This window comes from Pangasianodon hypophthalmus, chromosome 9, assembly GCF_027358585.1.
Source record: "Pangasianodon hypophthalmus isolate fPanHyp1 chromosome 9, fPanHyp1.pri, whole genome shotgun sequence".
NCBI lineage: Eukaryota > Metazoa > Chordata > Actinopteri > Siluriformes > Pangasiidae > Pangasianodon > Pangasianodon hypophthalmus.
The window spans coordinates 18,191,382-18,217,683 of record NC_069718.1 but is presented as its reverse complement, the minus strand read 5'-3'; the positions used below and the strand labels follow the sequence as shown (position 1 = coordinate 18,217,683).

General features: G+C 38.0%; 1 protein-coding gene across 15 annotated transcripts in view; it reads left to right on the top strand.

Moving 5' to 3' along the window:
* The window catches only part of tjp1b (tight junction protein 1b), a 65,555-nt gene that overhangs the window by 5,413 nt on the left and 33,840 nt on the right, over positions 1-26,302 (top strand). For 14 of the 15 annotated variants that reach the window (XM_053236924.1, XM_053236923.1, XM_053236927.1 and 11 more), the window contains exons 2-3: positions 1,636-1,677; positions 1,802-1,961. In XM_053236924.1, the coding sequence (XP_053092899.1) occupies positions 1,636-1,677; positions 1,802-1,961 (202 nt within the window). Of the gene's footprint in view, positions 1-1,635; positions 1,678-1,801; positions 1,962-17,965; positions 18,444-26,302 lie in introns of those variants that run through there. The other variant, XM_053236931.1, reaches the window with a different exon arrangement.

Sequence of the window (26,302 nt, the reverse complement as noted above, 5' to 3'; positions counted from 1 at the left end):
GTAAGACAGGTCCTGGGAGTTTAAGGTGTTAAAAATTTTATTAGACCTTGCAAGTACTGTATTTGAGATGCAATCCTTTTTGTTTTGTTCTAAATAAACTCTCAAGTTGTTTTGTTCTATATCACTGTGATTTTGTAGTAGTACCACCATTTATTTAAAACTAACCAGTGTCTACAGAGTCATAATCTATTAATTCTGTGCCCATTTTTTGATATATATTTCCAATGAATCCTACTTTTCCGCAGTGTCTGGGTTTCTATGATGGTGAGATGGAGATTTTAGGGCTGACGTGGGCAATTCACGACTCTGTTATTGTTGGATTAAGTCTGTGTGTTCTCACGAATTCTGCTGAATAATTTATGCATGGCCTTGCATGTGAGATGCTTTGAAGTCCAAAAAGACCAGATGTGGCATGAATTATTGATGATTGGAATTTAATAAACATGTTAATGATGGTGTGTGGTATTAATGTGACAAGAAATTGTTTAACATCATGTAGTATTGCCTCCTTTTGGTTCTGTCTCTTTGAACAGCAAGCGCCACAGGTTTGTTTGATTTTCTTGGGGGCGTCTGAGGCAGGATATGTAAACTGACATCCCCTGGGAGTCCGTTATGTAATTTTATCTTGCCAGTGGTGTTTACACTATTTCTGATATAATGGCTGTTTGTTATTAATGTGGATGATAATACTGTGTGTGAATGTTCTGCAGTTTACTAGTAACATGAAAAAATTCCCAGGTTTTGGCCTCCTGAAATCTTAGGTCTTTTTTATTTTATGTATTATTGTGCATGGTGGAACCTTTCATCAGGGGTGGATGAAGGACACAGTATTTCATTGTTCCCTTCTGACAACTGATTGAAAATATTTACAATTTTGTTTGCTATGAGTGTTTTTTTTTTAATATGCATAGCTGTAGCCATGATTTTAACCATAGCTCTAAAATGTCTTTAGAACCACAATATTTTATAGACATTTCTTCTCAGTATTCATTTTTAAGTCATAAGCTATAAATTAATGAGAATTGTTACGTATTTAGAGTAGATTACTAGAGAAATCTCTGGATAAATCCCATCAAGAGAGAAACTAAATTAGCAATACTATGTGTGTGTGTGAGAGAGAGAGAGAGAGAGAGAGGTTATGTGGTTTTATTATGATTACACAGTATATTACGAAGTATTTTCTAGGTTAAAGTAAAAATATGGCAAAATATATAGAGTATTTGCAGATAAAAATATTTTTTTTATATTAGCAATCAGTAACAGACATGACACAACCAACTGTATTATAATTTTTTGGTTATTAAAATATTTTACCCGCATTTCCATGATATAGTATAGAACACTACGTTTCATATAAAATGCATAATGACATGTTTTATATGAATATGTAAGTAATCTGTAATATGTATTTGTTATATGGAAATTCTTAAATTCTAAATATAGCTTTTACTATGTGGAACTTAATGTGTTTCATTAAAAATGTGCTCCATTTGAAATGACTACAAAGAACATGCTGATCTTTCTAAGCAAACACATTTGTTTCAAAGCAGTACTTGAATATGTCTTCTGTAACAATGTTTTCTTCTGAAATCTGACATCTCTTTCTTTCTTTTCCTTTTTGTGCTCAAATCCCAGGATTTTCCCCAAACACGAAAAAGATAAATACGGGCCGGCTGTGTAAGTTGCTTTGTTTTTTTCTTCACCCCTTCTTTAACCATGACTTCTTTGACTAGATTACAGATAAGTGCATTCAGGAAAAGTTCTCAACATAAATTCTTGCGCTTACTACTCTTATTTCTAGGTACTACCCTAAGATCCACGGCTACATCCCCACCCCAGATACTTTCTCTCTAGGGGCTGAATCAGAAAGCTCAGTGCAGGGCAAACCATCGCTGCGTAGAATCAAGGGCCGAATCCACCGCAGCAAGAGCCTGGACAGTATCGACCTACTGGACTCCAATGTGAGTTAAAGGCTGCACTGAGAGCAATAATTTGAGTGTGTGTGTGTGAGTGTGTGTGTGTGTGTGCGCTTGCAGTAGTAGACATAAGCTTAAGTGAGCATGACTCTTACACCTGTATTCACCACACTTTCTATATACAAAATCACAAAATATGAATATAAACATGCGCAAAGATGGCAATGGCATAAAGCTTTTTTTTTTTTTTGCAAAATTCATTCCAAACATTAACATTAATGTTTCTCAGGATCTTTTATTATTGTAAAACAACATGGCCTAACATTTACAAATTTGTAACAATTTTCTATGACTCAAATTATATGAAAAAGTTACAAAGGCAAAGGTTAGGTTTAGGGGTCAAGAAAGCATTCGTACTTTTATTTACAACTTAATTTGTTCGTAAACTGGACTAAATCCAACCACATCCCACATCATCCTCATGACTTTTTGATGAGCTAAGGTTCTTTTAAAAACAATGCTTAAAGCTCAAACCTTTCATCAATTATGTACTGTAAATGCTTAATGCCGCCAGCATGTGCTGTTTGGGTAGACAGTTCAAATGCTTCATAGATTATTTATGCAATCTTGCTTAACATTAAGTCTAACTGATCGTGCTGCGGCTCACTGGATTCTACTCCAATCAGGTGCATCATGATTACACACAAATCACTTGTCCTCTGCTTAGGTGTTTTGTGGAAACTCTATGGCATTATTATCAGGGACATTATTAAAAGGCTGTGAGTCAACCATCTCTCATTTGGGCTGCTTGGAATTTAAAATGTTAGTCTGTTGCAGGTGTGTGAGGTTCTCTGTGTATGATCACACTGCCTTGTCCCCATATTTGTGGTGATCAGAGTGGGATTAGACAGCAGTCCAGGGTACTAATGCCCCCTCTAAGTTTACAGACACCAGCGTGAATGTGTTGTAACTACACCAAATAATGCTGCATAACCATGTCTGATACCTCTGGGAATTACACTGTGTGTTTAAGTATCATCTGTGTGTAGCCATAACTGCCTCTGAAGTCATAGTACCCTCTCATTTTCAGGCTTACATAATGATACACTGTGAAAGCCTGCTGTGGTTTGGTACCTTTCTTTATTGAGAGATCTAAAGGATAGCTAGTTTTAAACCACTTTAATAGCAAAATATACATTTAAATGACAATTATCCAAATCATTTGGAATTGTCAGTCTAATACATGTCATTCTTAACAATAACGTAAATTAGTTTTTATGTAAAACATGTCGACATTCTGTATTGCTAGGCATCATTTATTTTCCTTGTGATCATTTTCCTTATCCTTTTTATGCTTTAAAATATGTTAATATGTACAGTTTTGTACAAATGGCTATGGGACATGTAAAGAAATTCTGTAAAAGAAAGAGTTTTCGTTTGTTTTATATTGGGTGTGATCACTCTTTGGTTTAAAATTTGCGTCAAATTTCATAGACATCTTCGACATTTTGCCATAGTTTTCCTGCAGCTTTTGGCTTTACCACATGCTTCTGTCATATTTAATATTCTACTTTCTTTAATCACAAACATTTCTCTGTAATATTTAATTTCCTGGAAATGCATTACTCAATGATAAAAAAACACTCTTTTCTAGTGGCAAATTTGGTCTAAAATATTTAGGTAACTTTTGCACAGTAGTGTGTACATTTATACCAAGAAATATTGCTGATATTTTAAAATGATATGTCTGAAATATTAGTGTACAGTGTGCGACGAAGTCAACTATCCTGTAGACGTACATGTCTATTGCATGTAGATTAGTTCCACAGATGAAATTTACCTTTTAAAGTGAAAAAGCATTAATCATATTATTTTGATATGAAAATAAGACTCTAACCTTTATATCGTCAACTAAAATTTGGAATGGGTCTACCAGGTATTTAAAAGATTTTGACTGTTATGTTCTGTTAAATCTGTTATTGATGTTGTAGAGGGAAACAGGTCATTCCTGTATAGTCTAATGGCAGGTTCAGTTTAATACCAGGATTCAGCATTAAACTGATGCTGGAGTTAAGCAGCATTAACTCAACCCACAACACCTGCTTGTCTTAAAGAGGTAGGTGCGCAAGTATCCTCTCTTTAGCACTCATTAAAATCTATGTCCAGTTTTAAAAGCACTTACAAAAGATCCCAATGAAACAAGGGAAAACCACAGATTGGAGTCGTGAAGCATTTAGAATGCACATATATCAGTATAGATACCCTGGTCTAACACACATACACACACACACACACACACAGAGAGAGAGAGAGAGAGAGAGAGAGAGAGAGAGAGAGAGAGAGAAATTTGCTGACAGGGTCAAAACACACCACAGCGGATGAGAGTAATGGCCCAGCGTACACTGAGTGAGTGCATGCTCGAGTGCTGCCACTCGCTCTGCTCCATGAAGGAGAGAATTACAAACCACCCATTGTACAGAGACCTGTTCAGTTTACAACCAGTGCTAAGCAAAAACATAAACCATGAATCACAAAATTTAACTGGGTAGATAGTCAGTGTGCATTTGGATTATTGTTGTTATTTGTGCATAGCTGAAATGCAAATGATTGCATAATAAATGTCTGGTTATTGCGTCGTGTAGTTCTGGTGCAGTTGCAGTTTGCTTGAAGATTCTGGTCATTATTTATGTATTTATTTGAAAAAAAAAATTGTGTTGTTGTTGCTATTGTGAATAAAAAATTCCGTGTTTAGAGTCAGGTCATATTTTTGGCAAGGTGCCCATTCCTGCTGTCACTTGTGTTGGCAAGCGGCACTCTCACACATGGAGAGGCTGAATTGGTTGGTAGTGCAAAGGCTGCAGAAAGCTGCATGCCTCATCAGAAAGGCAGGCGAGGGAGGAGACAAGAGAGAACTGCAGCACCGGCAAATGCATCACAGAAGCCTGCAGTTGAACCAGTCTCTCTCTCTTTTCCTCTTTCTCTCTCTATATATATATCTCGGTATGTCAGACTGGCTCTCTGGTCTCCTGTCCTGCTGTGCTGTCATCTTTGTTACTGTCCATTTTCTGCTTCTCTCTCGATGTTCTTTCCTTCATTCTCACCCAATCACACAATCCAGTGCCTCATCGGTCAAACCCTTGCACTCCATTTCACCTTCGTTCCACATCACCGTGTTTTCATTTTCATTCCAATTTGAAGGGCAAGCTCCATGTCGAACATATACTATGAAGCAATGTATTGTTCATATGATGGGATTTTGTGTTATTACATCATATGACAACACTAACTGCAAGTTTTATTAACCCTCTTATTTTGTTCCTACATGTATTTGGTTAATTTCTATGAGCAAATTATGCCATGATTATGTAATTTTCACATTTCCATTCCATTTTTAGAAATTTGGTCTTTTTGCAAAGTTAGAATTGGTTTAATTGTGCTTGCTAAATTCATGAACCTCTGGGCATTACAATAAAGAATTCATTTTGGCCATTTTTCTCACATAATTTCAAATACTCTCAAATACAAGGCTGGACACAGAGGAATCTAATATGCCCTTTTTTGGCATACCCTATAATGGATGCTAATGAGTTGGATTAAAGTAGGCTTATATTAATTGAGGGTCATGTGATGCACTAGGAGCCCTGACATTACCTATGATCTGGATCTGATATTTCTGCTTTTAAGTTCCCTTTACCTTTTGCAAGATCCCATTTCTGTGGTGTGCTATAGTGTGATTGGAATATGAATGCTCTATTTGTCCCTCCCCTTTCCCTTATTCTCCCCTGTAAAAGTCCCCAGTGTAAGCATTTATAGACCAGCTCAGCCTTAGGAAAATGCTGCAGCTGCATTTGCTGCAGGAGAAGGCTGCAGCTGAATTAACCAATCTGCATATTCGGAAGACTGCATGAGATGAGAGAGAGAGAGAGAGAGAGAGAGAGAAGAAAAAGTGAGGGATGACAGTGTGCCAGTGCACATGAGGAGGAGGGACTAAAGGGGCTATCCTGATGTGCAGTGATCATGGAGGGAGGGGAGGGAGGGGAAGGATGAAGAAAGGAGAGAAGACAAGATGGGAGGGGAGCAAAGAAGTGTAGTGGTGTATTCTTCACTTGTGACACAGGAACAGAATGTGTGGGTCGCTTGCCTTTTGTAGAGGTGGGAAGGCGAGAGAGCTGTCCCGAGTGAGCAATGAGCTGTGGGAGGAAAGAAAGGGAGGGAGAGAGAGAGAGAAAGAAAAGGAGAATGTGCCTTGAGTGGGTTTGAACATCAGGGGCTTGTAGGGGAAGAGGTACCAGTGGTTTCATGGGCCAGATGGGAGGTGGGGAATGGTGGGAGAAAAACATTTTTGTTCTTGCGTTCTTACACTGTAGCGGGGAAGTGTGTGTATGTGTGTCATATACTGTGAAGGTTGAGAGTAAGGTGAAATATGTGTGCATGTGTGCCAACCATAGTACTACGTTATATACACTGGAGGAAATAAAAGTTACACTTGGTTTTTATACATGGGTTTATACACAAATAATATGGTTTAATATTTGGTCTGTAATGTCATTGCTATATTCGGATGATGTCATTATGGTGTACCGTGTGATCAATGTATGGTCATATACAGTATGTGTGTTCGTGTATGAGGACATCTGTTTGTGTTTGTGTGTGTGTGTGCGCTGAGTGAGAGCGTGATGTTTACCAGGTTGTATCTGCACCACAGGGGGCTGTGCTGAGAATAGGCCAGATGTGAGGCTGATACCACGGGGCTGATAAAATCTGGGAGTGTGAGCAGGCCATGTGGTTGTATGTGCCCCTCCAAAATTAACATATGGCACAGCAAACACATTTCCTTTGCCTTACTACATACATCCAACACTGTTCACAAATGCAGTTTATCAAATGATCATACTAGTTTTTAGGACAGCATTTAAATTAAGCGCATAATGTAATAAAATGGCGTTAAACCTAAGATTCCTCAAATCTGTTTCCATTTCATTACACCTCATTACAGATGGTTTCTGTAAAGCATATAAACGTACTATAATGACCTGATTCACCTTGAATGCTGCAAGGGAAAAAAAAAACACCTTTCCAATGGCAAATCTAGTCGAGCCATTGTCATCCCACACAGAGCTTTATTGATGCTGCTGTCAATCCATACACACTCACTCTTTCAGCATCTAAACCATCTGAATATATATGCCACCATCGCAGGATTCAGGTTTACCTCCAAAGCTACCTGCTGAAATTCTAGGTTGCAGAATGAATGTTATATATTGTAGTACAGCAAGTGTTATGTTCTGACAGTATCATATTTCTTGTAGTCTCAGCTTCCTTTATCAACTTTAATAGCTGTTTACAGTTATACTGCTTACTTTCAATCTCTCTGAGGTTTACATACCTTCCTAGCTAATCAATTCTCTGTAATATGGAGCACATTACAGACTTAATTAATTTAATTCAGTGTCAGTTAAGATTCTTGTTAAACCAGTGTTAATGTGGTCATTATGAGTGAATGTCCTTTTAGTTGCCTATGCAGAGCACACACATGCACTGGTTATAATTCAAGACCAGCATTTCCCCATAGATCCCAGAGAGATCCCGGGATATTGGCATCTACGCTTTGATTTTTCTTTTTTCTTTCTTTTTTTTTTTGGCTAATGGAATGATTTGCCCAGTTATAATCTGGGTCAGCTACCATACCAGGTGGTTAAGAGCAATACCTGCTAAAACTTGGCTTGCCCTCAGTATCTTGGCCAAGCTGCCAACAAAAAGCTAGAAGCTTTTATCAGTCTTTAATGGAAGATGTCTATAATATAATCAGAATCGATTATGTGTGATTTTTTCTTAAATTCCTCTGCAAGTCTGGCTAATGTCTTCTGTGTTGTAGCCTTTTTTTGGATTGGTCTCACTTTGAACCAACCTCTTATGGTGTACTGTTTGCTTTTAGTAAACAGCTCCTTGTCAGCCTTGACAGCGACATTTACTATTGACTTCCTGCCCAACCCCCTGCCATCTTCAGCTTGTTGTTAATTTACTCTAATGGGATAGATTCTGCCTCCTTCTGCTGAATACTATTGGATTTAAAACACAAAGCCTTAGGGAAATGATTTAATGCAATATGTGTGTATGTGTGTGTTTGTGTTCGGAAGTACTGGGTTATGTTATTTGCCAGACCCTGCTGTGAAGCTTTCTGGAGTTTCACAAAGGTATCTTGATCCACTACAATTACACTGCAGTGAAATTTTATTCAATCATCACAGCCATGCTGTGGTATCAGAAACGAACTGCATTATGCACCACAGCATACTTGTCCTTCTCACAAGCATGCCTTGTCAATGGAGGTGAGCTGAGGTATTTGAAGCAAATATGTCTTTGCTCCAGTGTCAATTGGTACTGGTTTAGTGATCCTATCATGATTATTGCTGGTAGATATAATGCATGAATTGATGAATTATGTGCTCATATTATTTGTATACTTGTCTGGGCTCTGACTGAAATGTAACTCTAACTTTGGGAATAAAGAATTCAAATAATTATCTTACACTGAATCCTAAGCCTAACACCAATCCTTACCAAGTAAAATAACTATAAACAGTTATTAGAAGTGTTATTACTAAAAATGATTACTAGGAATTACTAGTAAAATCGCTAGTATCTACATGCACAATGCCATTTCCCCCAGACGTACACACATTCTTTCTGTGTATTGGTGGCTTTTTCAGTAACATACAGCTGTATGTCTTGCATTTTTGGTCTTTTTCCCCAATCAGTCTGCTATGTTTGTGTGCCTAAGGATAGTGAAAGAGCCCTCTGTGTACTGGACAGGGTTTTTTTTTTTTTTTTTTTTTGATGCTGCGTGGTTGTATGCTGTAGATTTGCATGTCCTAGTGAGACACCATATGCTGCCAAGAGCCTTTGCATTCTAAGACAGCAATAAAAATATACATTTTTGTGTCCACTACTCAGAGAACAGAAAACTTTTTTTTGTTTCTTCCTTTTAGCCGAGGAATGCGATCTTTTCAATATTCACTGTAAGAGATATTTTCAGGATTTTCTAAATACATATTTATTTTCCATGTGTCAGATAGATTTACCTGACAATGATTTTTTACAAAATCAGTTATATGTGTTTACTGTAAGACAGTAGCTGATTGTATAATAGAAATATTTTTAAATAATATGCAATACTATACCTCCTCATTTGTGAATGGTATTTGTTCACTTTATACTGAGTGTCCCTAATACCAAATAAACCATACATGTAACTATACATAACTACTGCATATATACACACAGTTGCAGATGCTACTGTATATCTAATGTAAATACATTCGTGTCAGTTTCTGGCTCGTGTAAGTACACAAGTTTAATATGACCATAAGGTGTAGCAGGGAGAGGCTCATTGGAATTTTATGATCTGCTAGTTTTTACAATACGATTTTTCATTTTGACTGAGACTGCACCTACATATTAACTACATGGGAACTGGTCACTTATTTTAAAAAGTGTAACTTAATTTTGATGTTGCATTTTCAAATAAGTAGAGCATTCATGTGTAGTTAGCTTGTAGGTACTGTGGAATTACAGCTTGTTATTAATCTGATTTTCTTTACAGTTGCATGTATAGTTTACGTTTTAACTACACAGGTAAGAGAGGCTTATTAAATAAATTATGTCCAATTCATCCAGTTCCTCTCAAAAATATTTTTGTTTTTATTGAATATGTTAAATGTCTCCAAGCCTATGTGCTGTCTATGTGTTGCAGAGTAGACGTTCCGGCAGTGTGTACATGGAGTAAAGTAGTCACAGCCATAAGTCCAAGGTGTAGGCAAGCTCCTGCAGAGGGCAGAATTTCACTATTAAAACAGACAGCAAGTGCAAGGAGAATAATGACCTCACTACTCTGGCACTCCATTGTCAGCACATTCAGTGAAGAGGGGGATCAGAGTGGTTTTGGATGCTGAACTGTGTGTGCCTTACTTTCCTCATGCAAGTCACGTAGCCTTGTATATTGTCTCGGGGAGTCTTGAAGAAAGTGTTTTACAAAGTCAAACAATAATAGATTCAGTACAGGAGGTGGTGGATTGCTTGGTTTGTCATCAGTATGTGATGTCCTTAGTGCTAAATTTAAAATGATCCGTAGTCTTTTAGCACAAAATCACATGTGCTTTGATTCATTTCTAAAGTGTATCTAAAACAAACACTGTACAGTTCGTGACTGTTCACAGCATAGAGTGTCAGCTTTATTCAGTAGACTTTCAATTTAGAAGCCCTGTATGGACGTGTGGGAAGAGTGAGTCGTATGAGTGACAGTTTCTCTTGATTCAAAATATTTAAATATTTAGCTGGAGTTATGGGAAAGGGTATTTAAAAAAATCTGATCCTGTGCCTCTCCTTGGGAATGACTCACCCCGCTCTCACCACTGCCCCCTGGTGATTAATACACACCGCCTCCTTCCCCTATCTTCTCCCACTGCCCCCTTATAGCATACCATCACACCTTTACAATCAAACCTATCTTCTTTCACTCCTCATAACTGTTCCTCTGGATTCCAGAAGACTCCTGGATTCGTATAAGCATTCACCATCTGTATGAAACATAGGTGAAAATGAATAGAATTGATTTCCTAAGGAATTGTGAAGTGGAAGAGATTTATTGTGTTGTCAAGCTTTTTGCGCAGTGCGGTAGATTACCCCAGGGATGATTTTTCTTCTACCACCTCCTCACTCCTACCCCCGGCTACTTCATTCCAGGATAGGAGCAACCAATCACAGCCTACGTATTTGCTAATTGTCTTACCCTTGTCATCCAAGCATGCACCTTTCCCTGGCACCAGAAGCATCAATCAGGAGAGACATTAGCCGCTAATGAATGTTACGTTTTGTTAGATCGCTATCCACTACAATAGTGATATAAGGGAATAATTAAAGAAAAAGGGAATAATTATTTTAAATTGAGAAATTGTGAGTAAGTGGAATGTTTCCCATCAAAGGTCATAAGGTGTGTTATAAAAACAAAAAATGGGGAAGACGTTCCAACACATCTCTCTATTCATGCTTGTGAGTTTTAAAGTTTATCATTTAAACCCACTGCTACTGCTGAAGGAAATGAACTGATCTCACTGTTTCGTTCAATATGATTTGCTCCACAAAACTCACAATGGTAGGACAGATTATAGATTAATAGTACTTTCACACTGTGTGACCTTAGTTTTATGAGGTTCTATCTGCCATTCAGTCTCAGCTTAGATAGAACCTTATAATACTACGTTAGTTAATGGTATGGAATGGATGACAGCTGTGTGGCAGTGACATTTGCTCGTTAACCATTTACTGTTTTTGACCAACCAGCCTGTTGCATGAGGCTGGGACCAGAATTACGTGTTTAGAACAATCAAGTGCTCCTGTTAGTGTATGAGAATGGATATCAGGAGAACTTACAAACACATCTCTACCCTGATCTATGAAGTGTTTTCCAGCTGATTCAGATTCAGTTCTTTGTGACACTATTCACTGATTTGTAATTGTCAAAATTGATTATATGTTGTTATGCTCGTTAGCCCAAGAAGATATATGTAAAGGCATAGATGTGCCAGTTTCTCACGTGCTGAGTCCAGATGGTGTAAGAATGGACACAGCTGGACAACAATTGCAGAAGAGGCATGTGTGGAACTAAAAAGCTGTGTATTCTCCAGATTTATCCATTCAGAGGTGTTTGTATGTCAAGGAAAATTGCCATCTTTTGATAAACTATGACATTGAGAACATGGAATTACTGGCTGTCAAGATGGCCCTCAAGCTGTGGTGCTGCTAGCGAGAGCAAGGGTCATCAAATAGTGGCCCACAAGCCAAAACTGGCCCACCCGACAAGATTATTTGGCCAACCCCCAAAATAAGAGACTTTCTTTTTACTTATGGGTCTGGTCACTCTTACATTTGACAGCAAAGTTTAGCAAGCAATGTAAAGACTCACATACGTTATTAGTGTCCAGTGCCAATTAACCTTTGCATGCAGTTTTTGCTTTAATTCCTCTTTGGTGAATTTTGACATGCAGGTCTAATCTGTAAACCAATAGCAAAGCAGTTTGGGGTGTGTTGGGTGTGGAGATGTGCATGGGATTGTTTTTTTTAAACCTACCCTGCTCCGGAAGGAATTCTGCCCAATCCACCTTCTGACCTGCTCCCTCAGAAAATCAAGAAGATCAATTCCGCCCACTCCTGCAGTTATTTTCGCATGTGTTGTATAATAGCATAGTTTGTCAGGTTGGGAGGTTGGAAAATGTGATAGATTGGAGTATGTGGAATAATTATTTCATCATGGACCTCCAATTCTTGGAGGAAAACACAATAGTTCCCAGTTAACATACCTGGAGTGCCAACAGCCTTTCACACTACCTAGTCTCAATTTCATCACATAGTCTGACAATTCAGGTTGCCAGTTCACTTCCAGTGAAGTAAGGAGGATATTCTGGTTTGAGTCAGTGGCCAGTAGAAAGACTGATCAAGAAATACCATCAATGTTGCATAGTTTCTGTAAAGTCTCGACCTTGGAAAAAATACATTTAGAGCTCATTCATGTATTCTTCCTCCAAACCCACTTCTAGTGCCTCCAGTTATCCAGTACATACCATCATAGTGAGGAAGTTCAGAGAAGCAACAGAGAACTTCCATAGGATTGCCCAATGGAGAAGTCTTGCTATCCAACTCCAGTGCAGCCAACATACTTCATTTGGTCACTTCATTATTTATTTATTTATTTATTTGTGTGTTTATTTATTTGGATGCTGTTTCTGGATTTTGTGCTGGTTTTGGTAAGGTTTTCTGCACTTGCATTCACTGTCTATATTATATTATATTATATTATATTATATTATATTATATTATATTATATTTGCAAAGCAGTAGTTATGGTTAAAATTGTGCCTACTAATTGACCCAAGAAGCTACACAGAAGCTATATGATTTTTACTCTGGCAAGGCTGCATTTTTTTAATATATAAAACTGAAGAACTATTCAGTTTTAATTTAGTTGGCTATCTGCAGACCAATGATCAATGCATGAAAAAAAATACAAGCCAAGATATTTTGAACAATAAATGAAAGAGGACAAGACATTCTTTTCATCTTCAGACTTTTATGCCCACCTTCTTTTGTCTAGAACTACCACCAAGCAGAGTTTTCTTTTTCCAAAACACATGACTTTTTGATCTTTAAAGTTCTTGGTGAACTGGATGAGGTGTGTTAGAACAGGGCTGGGAATTAAACTGTACAGGGTGTGAGATCTCCAGGAGCAGGGTTGGGTAGCAATGATTTAGGGTGACTAAACCTCTACCTTTCTCTACTAGTAGTTTTTCCAGTATTTCCCCCTGGTTCAGCTATCTGCTTGTACCTATGATAATATGTTATTTGACCTGACATACTTCAGCCTCTGTCCACTGAGCTTCAGCTTTTGTCCACTGAGCCTCTCACATTTAGTTATGCAAATTTCTAAAGATGGCAAACTGACAGTTTCATCAAACATTTGTGTCATCTAAATTACAGTGCTGCCCTCTACTACATCATTCTGAGTTTGCTCACTTATCTGTCTCTGACAACAAATTCCCAAGACATTGGTCCCTAGGGGTTCTCAGCTCTAGATATTTATCTTAATGATAGATGAGAAAGAAAGAGCTGTTGAGAGAGGCACAGACATTGAAAGAGTAACCTGAGTCCATGTTTATGTCATTTTTAGAACTTATATAAATATCAGATACAAATAAATAAATAAATATTTAACCTTAAGTGCTTAGTGCAATAAGAAAATTAATTATACATACATACACACACACTAGTGCCACCTAATCTGTCGCCAACTGTATCATTCATTTATGCCTGGAAAATAGAATTTCCTTGTACCTAGTTGTATGTGTAATGATTCATGACATGCCAGACAAAGGTGCTAGAAGTATTTCTTGTATTTTGTTGGTGTAAAACCAGGAATAATTTGTTGAAAACAGGAGCATTTGTGCTTAGTGTTGTAAGTAGAGTTACGATTAAAAATAAATAAAATTGGACTAATAATTCCCCTAAGAGCTATCGATAGACCAGTAGGCACAAAATCTGTCTGCTTCTAAATCAATCCCTTAATTGCTTTACAGTGAGGCTGCTATATAACAGCTGACAGGACAAAAATCTGTTGAGTGGGACCTGTTTCTATACTCATGAAAACAGAAATCGAAAAGGGGAAATATCTATTACAACTCTCTATTAAATATCTAAATATCTAAATATTAAATTCCCCGAAAAGGGGAAATATCTATTAAATTTCAGTACTTCATCTGTGCTTTGACCTTATACCATTATGTCCCTAAATTATTGACATTGCATAAAGTGCTTTAATTCAAACCTTTGTGCGTGTGGTGCAGATAAAAACACATATATGTATGCAAATTTGTTTAAATAAAAATTAAGATCATTTTCAACATGTTCTTAATAATTAATCCACAGACATATTCTCAATGAATAGGTTTCATATCTTTAAGCTGAAATTTTCATCTGGTTGCATCCTGGCTCTATGTTGTTATCCAGTGAATGCACTATAACTGCTCTACATAATCACTCAGCATTAGATGCTGTTATGTTAGGCATTAGTGAGTATACCAGTGTGATGTCATATGAGTACATCTGGCACCAGGCATTATCCTGGAAGAGAAAAGCTTGAGGATTTACAGTTTGTTGCCTTTCGTTGAGTGAGACCCTGTTATTCCATAATGGCTTTGTGTGGGTCAGAGCCACACATGCTTAAGGTTAAGCAAAAGGACTTTTATACAGTTGTAAAGTTCTGAATCTCATTAAGGTGTTAATCCATATTTACAAGTTGTGCTGTTGCTGTCTAAGCAGCTGGCAAAGCCTGAGCATTGAAGTTGTGGGTTTCAAAATCTCATACACTCATCACAAGACTTTTGATTACTGGACTATTGGTTCTGGATAGTTATTCATTCTTGCCAAAAGCAAAATGCTGTAATGAGCTTGGTGAACTTCCCACAGAATCTGTGATTCACTGTTCATTATGCCATGGACTCACTTGGGGCTCACAAGATGTTATTACATATTTCAAACATACATAAAGACTGAGATATGAATGTAATTAATGTTTAATTGTAGTGTTCAGTCTTAGACAGTACTCTTTTTGTCTTTTAATTGCTAGAGAATTTTTTTTTTTTAAATGATACAATCAAACAGTATTTTAAACTGGACATATTAATCTACACAGTAAAGTTAGAGATGTAATCTTTATGTAACTGTTAATGTTATCTGCAATTCTGTTGTCCGTAAGCAACTTTGTACTTCATTGCTCTTATGCCTCCCTGAGCAATCGATTATCATCATCTCTCCCAAGCTGAGTTAGTATATAGTAAACAGATTTGAAACAGAAGAACATTACTTGTTGGGTGGCGCTTGCACTGAGCAGCGAACAGTTATACTAACAATGTAGATGATACTGACACAACACCTAACACTCACCATCCTTCATGTAACTACATCTCATTACCGTTATATTTGTTTAATGCATGAATGTGACCTTGTCACAGCATAACACAAGTCACCACACTCTGTTGGCTCCCTCTCTCTTTGTTCTGTCTCTCTATCCTCTGGTGGAAACAGCATGAGGTCTCCTTACGTCAGCATCGTTGCAGGACCCCTCTCTCTGCCTGGCTCACACTGAGCTAGAATCTCCCCTGTGCTCATTAGCACTAGAGATAAGAGGTGACAGTGGTGGTCAGGGGAGATATAAAGAGCACAACAGCCCTGTGCCGCAGAAATGTGCTTACTCTAATGCAAATGTTTTCATTAAATCATTTATCATGCTTTACCATACTTGCAGAGATATCTAGATAGACTAAAATCCTTTTTCTTCTAAGAGAAAAGTTAATCTGCAGCCCAAAACCAGGCTATAGTCTTCTCTGTCTGGTGGATTAGTCTGTTGTCCTCCTAATGCATCCTTGGTTTTCACTAACATTAGTCAGTGTGGTGCTTTGTGAAGGTTTCCAAAGATGGATCCAGATGACAAAGGCACCAGTAAACCTCTGAAGTGTAGGACCATAAATAACTTTGGCCCCCCTTGTCCTGAATAACACAGTGTCTTTTGTGTTCTCCTTGCTACGCCTCATGGGTCTTTGCCTAGTCCATGGCTTCACGCTGTTTCTGCTGAGAGCTTGAACATGGATGGTACACACAGAGGACATTCGGTACAGGCTACGATGCTTTTTGCTTATGCAATTAATGACAATGATTCACTCTCCAACCTCCTGATCACCATCTCCTAATGCAAAAAAGCCAGATGCTGCAGTAATATCAGCTATTTTTGTTATTTTTGTTCAAACCTATGACAGGGAATGCTTCCCATTTTCAGTTTTATTGTTAATTACCAGATCTGTTACATAAGACTGCTGTGGAAACTTAAGAGTTGATGGACAGAGAATTCTGTATGTTAGCGAAATAGTCCCAGTGCTACAGAGATCCTGGTGTCAGAAGCAATTTAGCCTTGTTATACAATAGCCAGTGTTATGAGAAGCCGCCCAGGGCACTGACAGTGGCGTAAACGAGTCTGAGAGATGGTATAGGGCTGACACCCTCAACATCAATATAAGGTTAATGCATAATTTTACAAAACTGTACAACAATTGGACATGTGTTTTATTTAATTCTTCATTGATCTGGTTGTGTACAATTGTAAAATGCTTTTGCTTTGCCATACAGCATCAAACTGAGTTATGCCTGGCAGTTTAGATGCAAGCTAAACACTTTCTCGCTTGTGGAGCTGTGTATCTTGCTTATGGGTCCATTATATACCTGCGCAGTTGTCTGCAGTACAGCACAAGCCTGTTTGATTTACTCTGCCATATTCAAGTGATAGTGAGTCCATTCCAAAAGAACTGTTGAATGAGCAAAAATAGAGAGCCTGAAATTTTAACTTAAGCATAGTTCCTAGATTTTTTTTTTTACATTGTTGATAAGAATATCAGAACTCCAAGTATTGTCTGATACCTGAAACCGATCCTGACATCCTTTTATTAACTCCACCGACTCTCTCTCCCAGCTTCTTTTCCTAAGTTATGTAAAACATCAGAGGCATGATGGAGTAACAGCTGTAACAGAAGTTGTATCCTCTGTAAGATCTGTATCATCATGAACGCTCAGGGTGTAAAACACATCTGAGAATTGTCTAAAAAAAAAAAAAAAAAAAAAAAAAATTTTTTTACAAGGTCTCAGTATTGAATCAGAAGAAGAATCTTTCTTAGAGGCATTTTAAAAACCTATGTACAGTTTATTCAGAAAATCGTATCAGTGTTAGACAGAAAATCATATCTGTGAAGATCATATCTGTGCATCTGTGACAGGTTTGAGAATCTATAGTTATTCAAATTTGTTAAAATGCTCATTTAAAAAGCATCTTAAAGAAGTTCAGAAACACACACCTATATGCAAAGTTCACAAATGTAAAGGATTCCTTACTAATGCATTTGAGAATATACATCTCTTTTCTCTTTTCCTTTAATAACTTTGCACTGTGACTAGTACTCTTCATTTCATTCATTCATCTTCATAAGTGAGCATATCCCACCAACACTGGGCCCAAGGCAGAAAAACGCTTCATTTCCCCCACAGAAATGAAGAAGATAGGCCAGTGAAAGAGGCTGAGGTTTCCTGTGTGGTTAGATGGGTAATGTGGTCGCAACCACATGGAAAGTTGGCTTTGCAACATCACTTCACAGTCACACAGAGCTTCCATGAAATGCCCCCGTGCGTTGTTCGGACTGAATCATTTCTCTTGCTCGGAGTGCGGCATCACATTTTCACATCGCGCTCTTTATTCATTCAGTCGTGTTCATGTGGGCAGGGAACTGAACCTGGCTCTGCAGTTTGTGTTAATATTGGAATACGTCACCGTCCATAGATAGGTTTTACAGTAAGGCGACGTGCTATGCGCTCTTGATTTTTGTTCCCACCCCTGGAGTAAGGAATGGACTTTCCCAGACAGACATGTCACGGCTGTTGCTCGGAGTCGACGCTGTGAGAAAAGCCGAGCGATGCCGTGTGTCTGCCATTGCAGTCCAGCACCACAGAGTCGGAGGACGGTAAAGCGCCTGTCCTCGCGTGTATGAACGGATATTTTAGTTCGGAAGATTTTTTAATACATTGACTTGGACTCGTTGCTTCCTTTTTTCCCCCCGTAAAGGATTACATACCGTCAGAACCAGCGGACGCTGCTGCCTGTAGCGTATTTGCTCCGCTCCGCTACAGAAGCGCTCACCGGGAACTTTGGACTGTTACACCGCGGCTGACATGTTGCTCACCGGCCACAGAGGGCGGCTGAGTTACAAACTCTAGCCCGGCGCTGCGGCACCTGGCCGGAGGAAACCAAACGGCACCTTTTACGTTTTTTTTTTTTTCTGAGCAAGCAAACGTAGCTCACGGTGTTTTAAAGGCTACACCGTTTCGCCAACTTCGTGAAGCTGAAGGAAGAACAAAATGTCTGCCAGGGCTGCTTCTAATAAGGTAATAACGCTCTGTTTTTATTTAGGTTTTAATATCGACCTTTTTATAACGTAAACGTGACCCTAACGCTACATTAGCTTCGTAACTACCGCAAGCTAAACATCAAATCAACGGCATCTCAGGAGTTAGCCGACCGCCTCCTCCTCAGACTAAGGTCATGTGTTTACTGAACGCCGGTGTGCTGGATAGCTAGCACTAGCGTTAGCTAACAGTTCTAGGATTAGCCAGGTAGCGCAGCTAATATAACCATACACACATATACATACATATATACATAACATACATACATAACAGACCTGAATAGACTGGCTGGCGTTAATGTAGCTTGGAGCAGATATCATCCTTGGTTAGTGATAAGCTAGCTAACGTTATTTGACGCTCCCGTCAGCTGGCGTTTCAGTAACTACCACTGCGATTTGAAGTTTTTATCTTGGTCAGTCTGAAGTGTTTTAATACAAATGTACTATTTAAAACATGGTGTGGTGACATTAATAGTTATACAAATGGCTTCTGTGTTGCTGGTGAAGTTGAGTAGTAAAAGTTGGTCACCTGTTTTACAGTCTCTTTACACATAACAGAGATTATAGGACATATTATACACAATCTGATATAATGAGGCACACAAATAAAACCTAACATGTTATTTAGAGAAATGTAGCTAAACCCCAGCTTTGGGTAAATATCCAGCGAGCTGTCTAACCCGCTAGCTTGCAGTTGTTTTCTGTAGAAGTGAGTGTTGGTTATTTGTGGCTTTTTGCTGAACACAGTTGTGATTAGCAGCTTTAACCAGACGCTAAACTGAGACTGTTTTGAAGTGAAGGATCTCCTCCTCCTTCCATGAAACGCAGTATTATTTAACATGGGCGTGTTTCTGTTTCGGTTGAAACTTTAGATAGCTGAAAGTGTCTGACCTGTCCTTCCTCTCTGTCATCCCTGGTGTGGAATGCACTGCAGTCTGTTCATCAGTTTCTGTTTATTTTCCTCACCCTATAGCCTGTAAATCAATAACTCTTTACTCCTGACTCCTGTAGGTCCAGGTGACTCATGGACTCTGTTTCCAGGTGTCATATTTAAGCTGCAGAATTGCAAGTTGTGAAACTTTAGATGCATTCATTTATTATTGCTCATGTATGTGTTTACTCTCAGGTGTCCTGTGTAATCATTTTAACTGGAGCAGCCATTCCGTAATACTTTATAAGAGTAATCCCTGTGATACTGCTGGCCAAAGTAGCAGGATGAAAAAGTGTCCCACACTGTCGTGTATTTGCACTTTATGTAGTCCTGTGTACTGTGCTGCTGTATTACGTGTTTGCGCCATGGTCCTGAGGAAATTTCATTCCTCAGTATACAAGCTATATAGAACCACTAAAAAAAAAAACACTTGACTATTGAAATTTGACATTCCTAAATTTAACGGTCCTAAATCATGTGAAATTGTCTGTAAATATAAATTCACATTCTTAGATTTTAAGATACAAACATTCCAAACTTTTTATAATTTGACACACACATGCACACGCAGTGGATAAATCATGGACACAGCAGTTACGTACATTAAACTAGCACACACACAATCATGTTGATGTGAGAATTATAAATTCAGACAGATTATTCTCACTGCTTAAAACATGTAAAACCTTTACTCTTTTTGATTGTGGGACTACTGTGGAATGTGTCTATCTATCTATCTATCTATCTATCTAGCTATGGTGAACAAATGATACTTGTATCAGCTAAGCGTAAGCGAGTGAAAGCTCCAATGTGCTGCCCAGTCTTGTGGTTTGTTTGCCCAGAAATCTAACTGACTAGGCTTAAAAGTAGCCAATATATATCAATCTATAGTTAAGTGCATTAACATAGACTTATCCACTTTTAACAAAGTTTCTAGTGTAGCGTGACCTTGACAAAACTTCAGCAAGTCATTGGCCAGCGTTCTGGCTATGAGATGTGGTGTTCTGCTCTCATGCTGCACGGCTAGCGTGTTTGTTTTCTCTCAGTATATAACCGGGAGCTGACTGTGTGTAGTAAGCAGCAAAGTTATATGACGGCTTTGCACAGAATTTGTTTTTGATTGGTTTCATCAGTGTTTCAAATGTGAAAAGTTCTGAAAAGTTTTGTCACCTGTGGAAGTGTATGAATCCATCTATTAAAACCCACTGTATCATCAAGGAGCTCACGCTTTGTCCGATGTGTCTAGTGCAGCAGGGGGTAGGATTCACAATGAGTAATGCCTTATAGTATCAACTTGTGTTGCAAAATCATTGAACTCAGTAAGTTTAAATCTGCTATACTTCACACCAAAATATTTATTTATTTATTTATTTATTTATTTATTTATTCTTCCCCCTGGTTGTTGAACCCGAGTTGTCTGCTGGCCAACGACGAATAAAAACCTAATAGCTGGGACACGAAATCTGCTTGTCCAGAGCGCCTGGACTACTGATTTATCCACCTCTGTGCAGTAGAATTAAAAATATAATTTTTCTTATGCTGCAGGTAAGTATTTTAAAGAATGCTTTTATCTTTGATCTGCTGCCACTTAAATTACCATCTAGTTGAGGTGGCATTAAAGGTCTTGATGAAATTTAACTTTATACTAAATGTACTATATAATTTACAGTACAGATGCTTGCTCTTGTGTACATTTTTAGAACCAGTCAAGTTATTCCTTATTTATAATTTAAAATATAACATGAGATCAAACCCCCTTCAGACAAAACATAACTGTTCATATCAAAGTGGAAAAAAAAAAAATTGCATGTGGGAACAGTGCGTTCTGTATACTAGTGTTGTAATATGCCATCAAAGTTAGTTATTTTTTGCTTGTATTCCAAGTTACGTTTTCTTGAACGTAAGTATTGAACCATGTTTTTTGCATGTGTTTGAGCTGATGCACTGAGTTAATCTCCCCTTTATACACGGTGAGAGTTAGGGCGGGAGGATGGAAATGTCCCCCACTATGCATAATCTCCTGAAAAATGTGAGTATTGACGTGGTAGGCAGAGAAGCCAAACGTTCGCTGTTTATTTTCTACTAACCAGCCTAGGAAACATTCTCTCCTAATATTATCTGTAGTGTACGTTTGTTTCAGTTACATAAGTTGCTCTGACAAATGAATGATTTAGCAGCCATGTTGTTTTTTTTTTTTGTTTTTTTTTTAATAAATACTGTAAATGTAAATGACAGTCTTATTAGTAATAGTTATTGGGATTCGGGTCAGCCCTAAACATAATTCATGTCAGCTTAGGTGCTTTTCTGAGAAACAGGGGCATGTGAGCACACTTACAGATAAATAAATTGTGCCGTATGTATCGGTTTGTATTTCCATAGCTTTATTTTAACAGTCTTTTCTTTCAGGTAGAAATTAACAAAATAACATTATTATAGATTATCAATTGATTTCTCTTTCAGTGTTTGCCAGTTTGGCTGTTAGCATTTTATAAGATTTTATAAGAATTTATAAGTCTTTGCACAGAGTGCATAATTTTGACAGCCTAATCTCAAAGCATTGTACTATGCCTGTGCACAATTTCTGAGTGGAGTGAAAATCCAATGAAATGGTTGGGCTGAGACATGAGATCCCAAAATAGAGCCGTCATAGAGTGTTTTCAGTGCTGCTGCTGCTGTTGCTGTTGCTGCTCTGGGCTCAGTGCCTCCAGTGAAGCAAGAACACATGCAGTGGTTTATAAACCACTTAAATGGACTCTAGAGAACATGATGAGGGTAAGACGGATGTGTTCTTGTTTGCAATCTATTGTTTCATCCTTAATGAAACTGAATTTGAGTTTAGAGATGATTGCTGAGATGTTAACCAGTGAAGCATGTGTACATTTGAGGAGCGCAATGTTGGATACAGATATTATGGTGTTAAAGTTGTTGAATGTGGATGTGAAATGTAAGATTTAATCAGTAGTTTTTCTTGTCCTGTCAGCAGGATGGATTTTTTTCCCCCATATCTAGTATTATATTGTGTTAAAAAAAAAAAATCCTGCCAAGGTGTGCTGAATGTGGGGAAATGTGATACTTGATGTTACTGTCAAAAATGGCAACATGCAAAACACAAACCTGCAAAACACAAAAGTATGCAAATGTCTGAGAGGGTTATAGATGCCCCCGACATCCTGGGTACAACAATGTCTAAAACCATTTGCATTTTGACTCTTTAAAGCTTGGTGCTGTCTACACAACATCAGATTCAGCTGTTACCTTTTATGTGTTTAAAATATGGACATGAGTATCCAGTTTCTTTGTCACACTTCTTTCTCGTTTGTCCTCGTAGAGTCAAATGGATACTGTGGTTCTTCAGAGGAGGTAACACCACATACTAAGCATATGCAGTCATGCTTTCTTTACTCCTCCTTGTTTCATTGTAGTCTGACATCAGCCTTTCCATGAAAGCAGAAAGGAGGGAGTTGTGATGACCAAACTAGTATGAAATGTAGGTTGCATATTAACTAGCTACACCCAAGGTGTGTTCCTCTTCCCATGTGCACCAACACATTGAGCTGATGACTGTCTAAGGGTCATAGGTCAACAGTGACACGTGGCACTAATGGAGACTGTATTTCCTGCTGGCTGGTGTAGTATTACTTAGCTGGTTGTCAGCAGGCCATAGGCCTTATGGTGTGAACAAATGGTTTTACCTTACAGATGGTGCACATGGAGCCACACTCGTACACACGGCCTTGTCTCAGTCTTTCTATTGTAGTACTACAAGTTAAGTAAAATACCAGGTTTGAGGGAAAGCTCCCATTTTGCCACCGTTTCTTTTCTGAGTTTGCTGGATGACCAAGACAATCAAGATATTCATGTTTAGTAGCCTATGTAGCACTCCCCTGGTCAGTTTTACACACAGTGGAATGAAGCAAGCCCCTGTACATTATGTAGAAAAAAAAAACTTTATTGTTCGATTTCTCCTAAAAGTGATAAGTATTTCCTCTTTTGCAATGCTCTTCACTTTTTTGTTTCCCAGTAACACTATTTAAATGGCTCAATCTATATTTACTAGAAATACACTTTTCTTTTCTTTTTTTCATCTTAATGTAGTTATGTGTATGGATGGACCAAAAATGAGTTGTGAATTAAAGTTGGTGGAAGTTGTTATGTAGTTGCAATAAATTAAGACTGAAATCTAAAAGTTTTTGGCACTGACTATATAGACAGAGCTTGCTAAAAATTATCATTCTTGCTATTTCCAATGTTGTTTTTCAACAATGGATAATAATAATGATAATAATACATAATATTCATTCATTCAGTTTCAGTATCCGTCAGGATATCTGAATCCATCGGGGAATAAGTAAATAAAAATATAAAATATAAAATAAAGAAATGCTCACAGCTGCCTTTTTTTTCAGATGTATATTATTTTATATTAGACCCCACTAATACACAGCATTATTAAAAAAGTATTATGAATACTAGTTAAAGGTATTGATGGGTGTGTAGAATCTTTTTGTACTCGAGTGCTAGAACCATAACAGAGTAATTGATTACTCAATATTAACTCTATCCATAATCTGTTCTCTTCAGAGGACTTGGTTGTCACATTTTCATCATGTTTTTATCTTTTGGGCTAAGCAGTAAAAACTAGGCAAACAAACATTAAGCAGTAGTGCAAATATTTTCATTAAGCACAGTGTACATTTAGCCCACATCCCAAATAGTTTCTTATTCACCATCTGTGCTCATTACATAGGCTGTAGCATGCTGGTGTTGGGACAGCTACACAGTGCCATGTAGACCTGTTTGAAACACACACTGCAGGCACACGTTTTTTTTTATGTTTATTCGGAGTATATTTAAACATTGTCAAACCCTACACTCAATGTTGTCTTTATTTTCATGAATATTAAAATATCACCACACTTGACTTTGTGCAAGGGTGTTGTCATCACTGCAGACTAACCGACTGGTTCCCTCTTGTGTTCTTTATTTAGTAAATAAATGATAGAGCCATGCCCCATGCCATAAACCTGTGTTTTAATATAACAGCTATAGGCCTATTTTATTTATTTACTTTACCTCAGGCCAAAGAAAATCCGTTTGAATAGTATCCAGTATTTTTTTAATAATTGATTAGGCAGTTACATAAAACAATAATTGATTAGTCGAATACTTGTGCCCATCACTAGCTAAAGCAGTATGATGTATTGGATGATAATGAGTTCTTGGAAATGGTCCTGTGAGCAAAATTTTGTGTCCTGATGTGAGTCTGTTTCCTTTCAGCTTCTGTCTACAAGATGAGAAACCTTTTTCACCCCTTGGCATCACACCTCCTGTATACAGATGTGAACAGGATATCTGAAGATTGATCATATGTTCTCATTAATCTCTCTTATTGAAATGAGATCCCTGCTGTCTATATATCAGTGGAGATACCTTTCATACTTTTGTCAGCTCATACATCATGGAGAGTAATGTGTGTATGTGGGGGGAAAGAAAGATTGTGCATGTAATGTTGCTTATCAGCACATCTCCACTGAGCTCTGTGAAGTATACAGGTGACTGAGAAAAGATGCTTTTTTCCCCTCCCAGATTCTTTCTTCCTGTTTTATTTCTTCCTGTTTTAAGTCTCTTATAATCAAATTTTATTAAAACTGATTTAACGTTTTATAATTTCATAATGTAATAATGTTCCAAATGAAATACAGTTTACTGTGATTGTGCTTTAACAGGCGACATTTACCCCCTTCCCTGTGCATGAGAGCTAAGGGGCTCATTATGTATGTCCTTGAAGCTTCGCTCAACAGGGTGTTTACAGACGCTACAAAATAAATTGCACGCTTGTTCGTGATAATCATTGGGGATCTGGTGGACTCTAAACCTGCCTCAAAGCATTTTTTAGTTTCTTTTATTATTTTGTTGGCTTTTAGGTCTTGCAGTGTGAAAGGTTTTCTAACATACTGGAACAAAAGCAAAGGCGTTACAGTTGTGCGTGTTTTGCTGGTTTTACCAGCAGTGTGTGAGTAGTGCTAAGCCTAGTTATAGCTATAGAGGCTGATTTTACACGGACTGAAGTGGTCCTTCTCGTTCCACTGGATTCTTTCACAGGGGGATCACTGCATCAATAAGCATAGTTAGTGTATTGTTAATGCTTGTCTTACAAATATTCCTTCTACAGTTTTACAGATAATGAGTTATCATGACTTTCCTTGTGCAATTTACAAAAGCATATAGTCCTAAATCCTATTGCTGGATTTAAAAGGTTTTTTCCTTCTTTATCATTGAACAGGGAGCCAAGGTTAATGTATTGCATTACATTAACCGATCTAAAGTTAGCTGTCCTCCGATCTAATGGCAAGACTTGATCAATAACGTGACATGATTTCTAGAGTTGGGTGCGACAGGGTCCAGAGTTCTGGTCATCACCGCTGACCTTAGTGACCTTCGCAATGTAAAATATGTTGATGTGATTTAAGCCTCATCATGCCTGCTTCCCATTCTCTCCATGTGAAACCTTAGCACTACGCATTGTATATCTGCTCTTTAGGATAGCGTAGCATCAGCAGCTTTGTGCTATTTATAGACATTCGATCTATAGAAGAGCAGCTTCACCAGAGCTTGACATATTTCCCCCATATTTCTTCCTAAAGGGATTGATATTTACAAAGAGTGATCTCTGCCCTGAGCACAGGCTGACTTTTGCTTCCCTCCAGTTCAGGGTTGCATATAAATGTAGATATACAGGACAGTCTTTACATGGCTGAGAATTGTTAGCATTCTAAAGCGGATTGTTTATTTTCTGGCTGTGTTTCTACCACGTTCACGTGTGCTCTGTGTCAGCATAGCTTCGCTATAGGGAGAACGGGAAAAGAAAACATGCATGGAATCTGTCACCACTCCCAGCCTGAGTATTG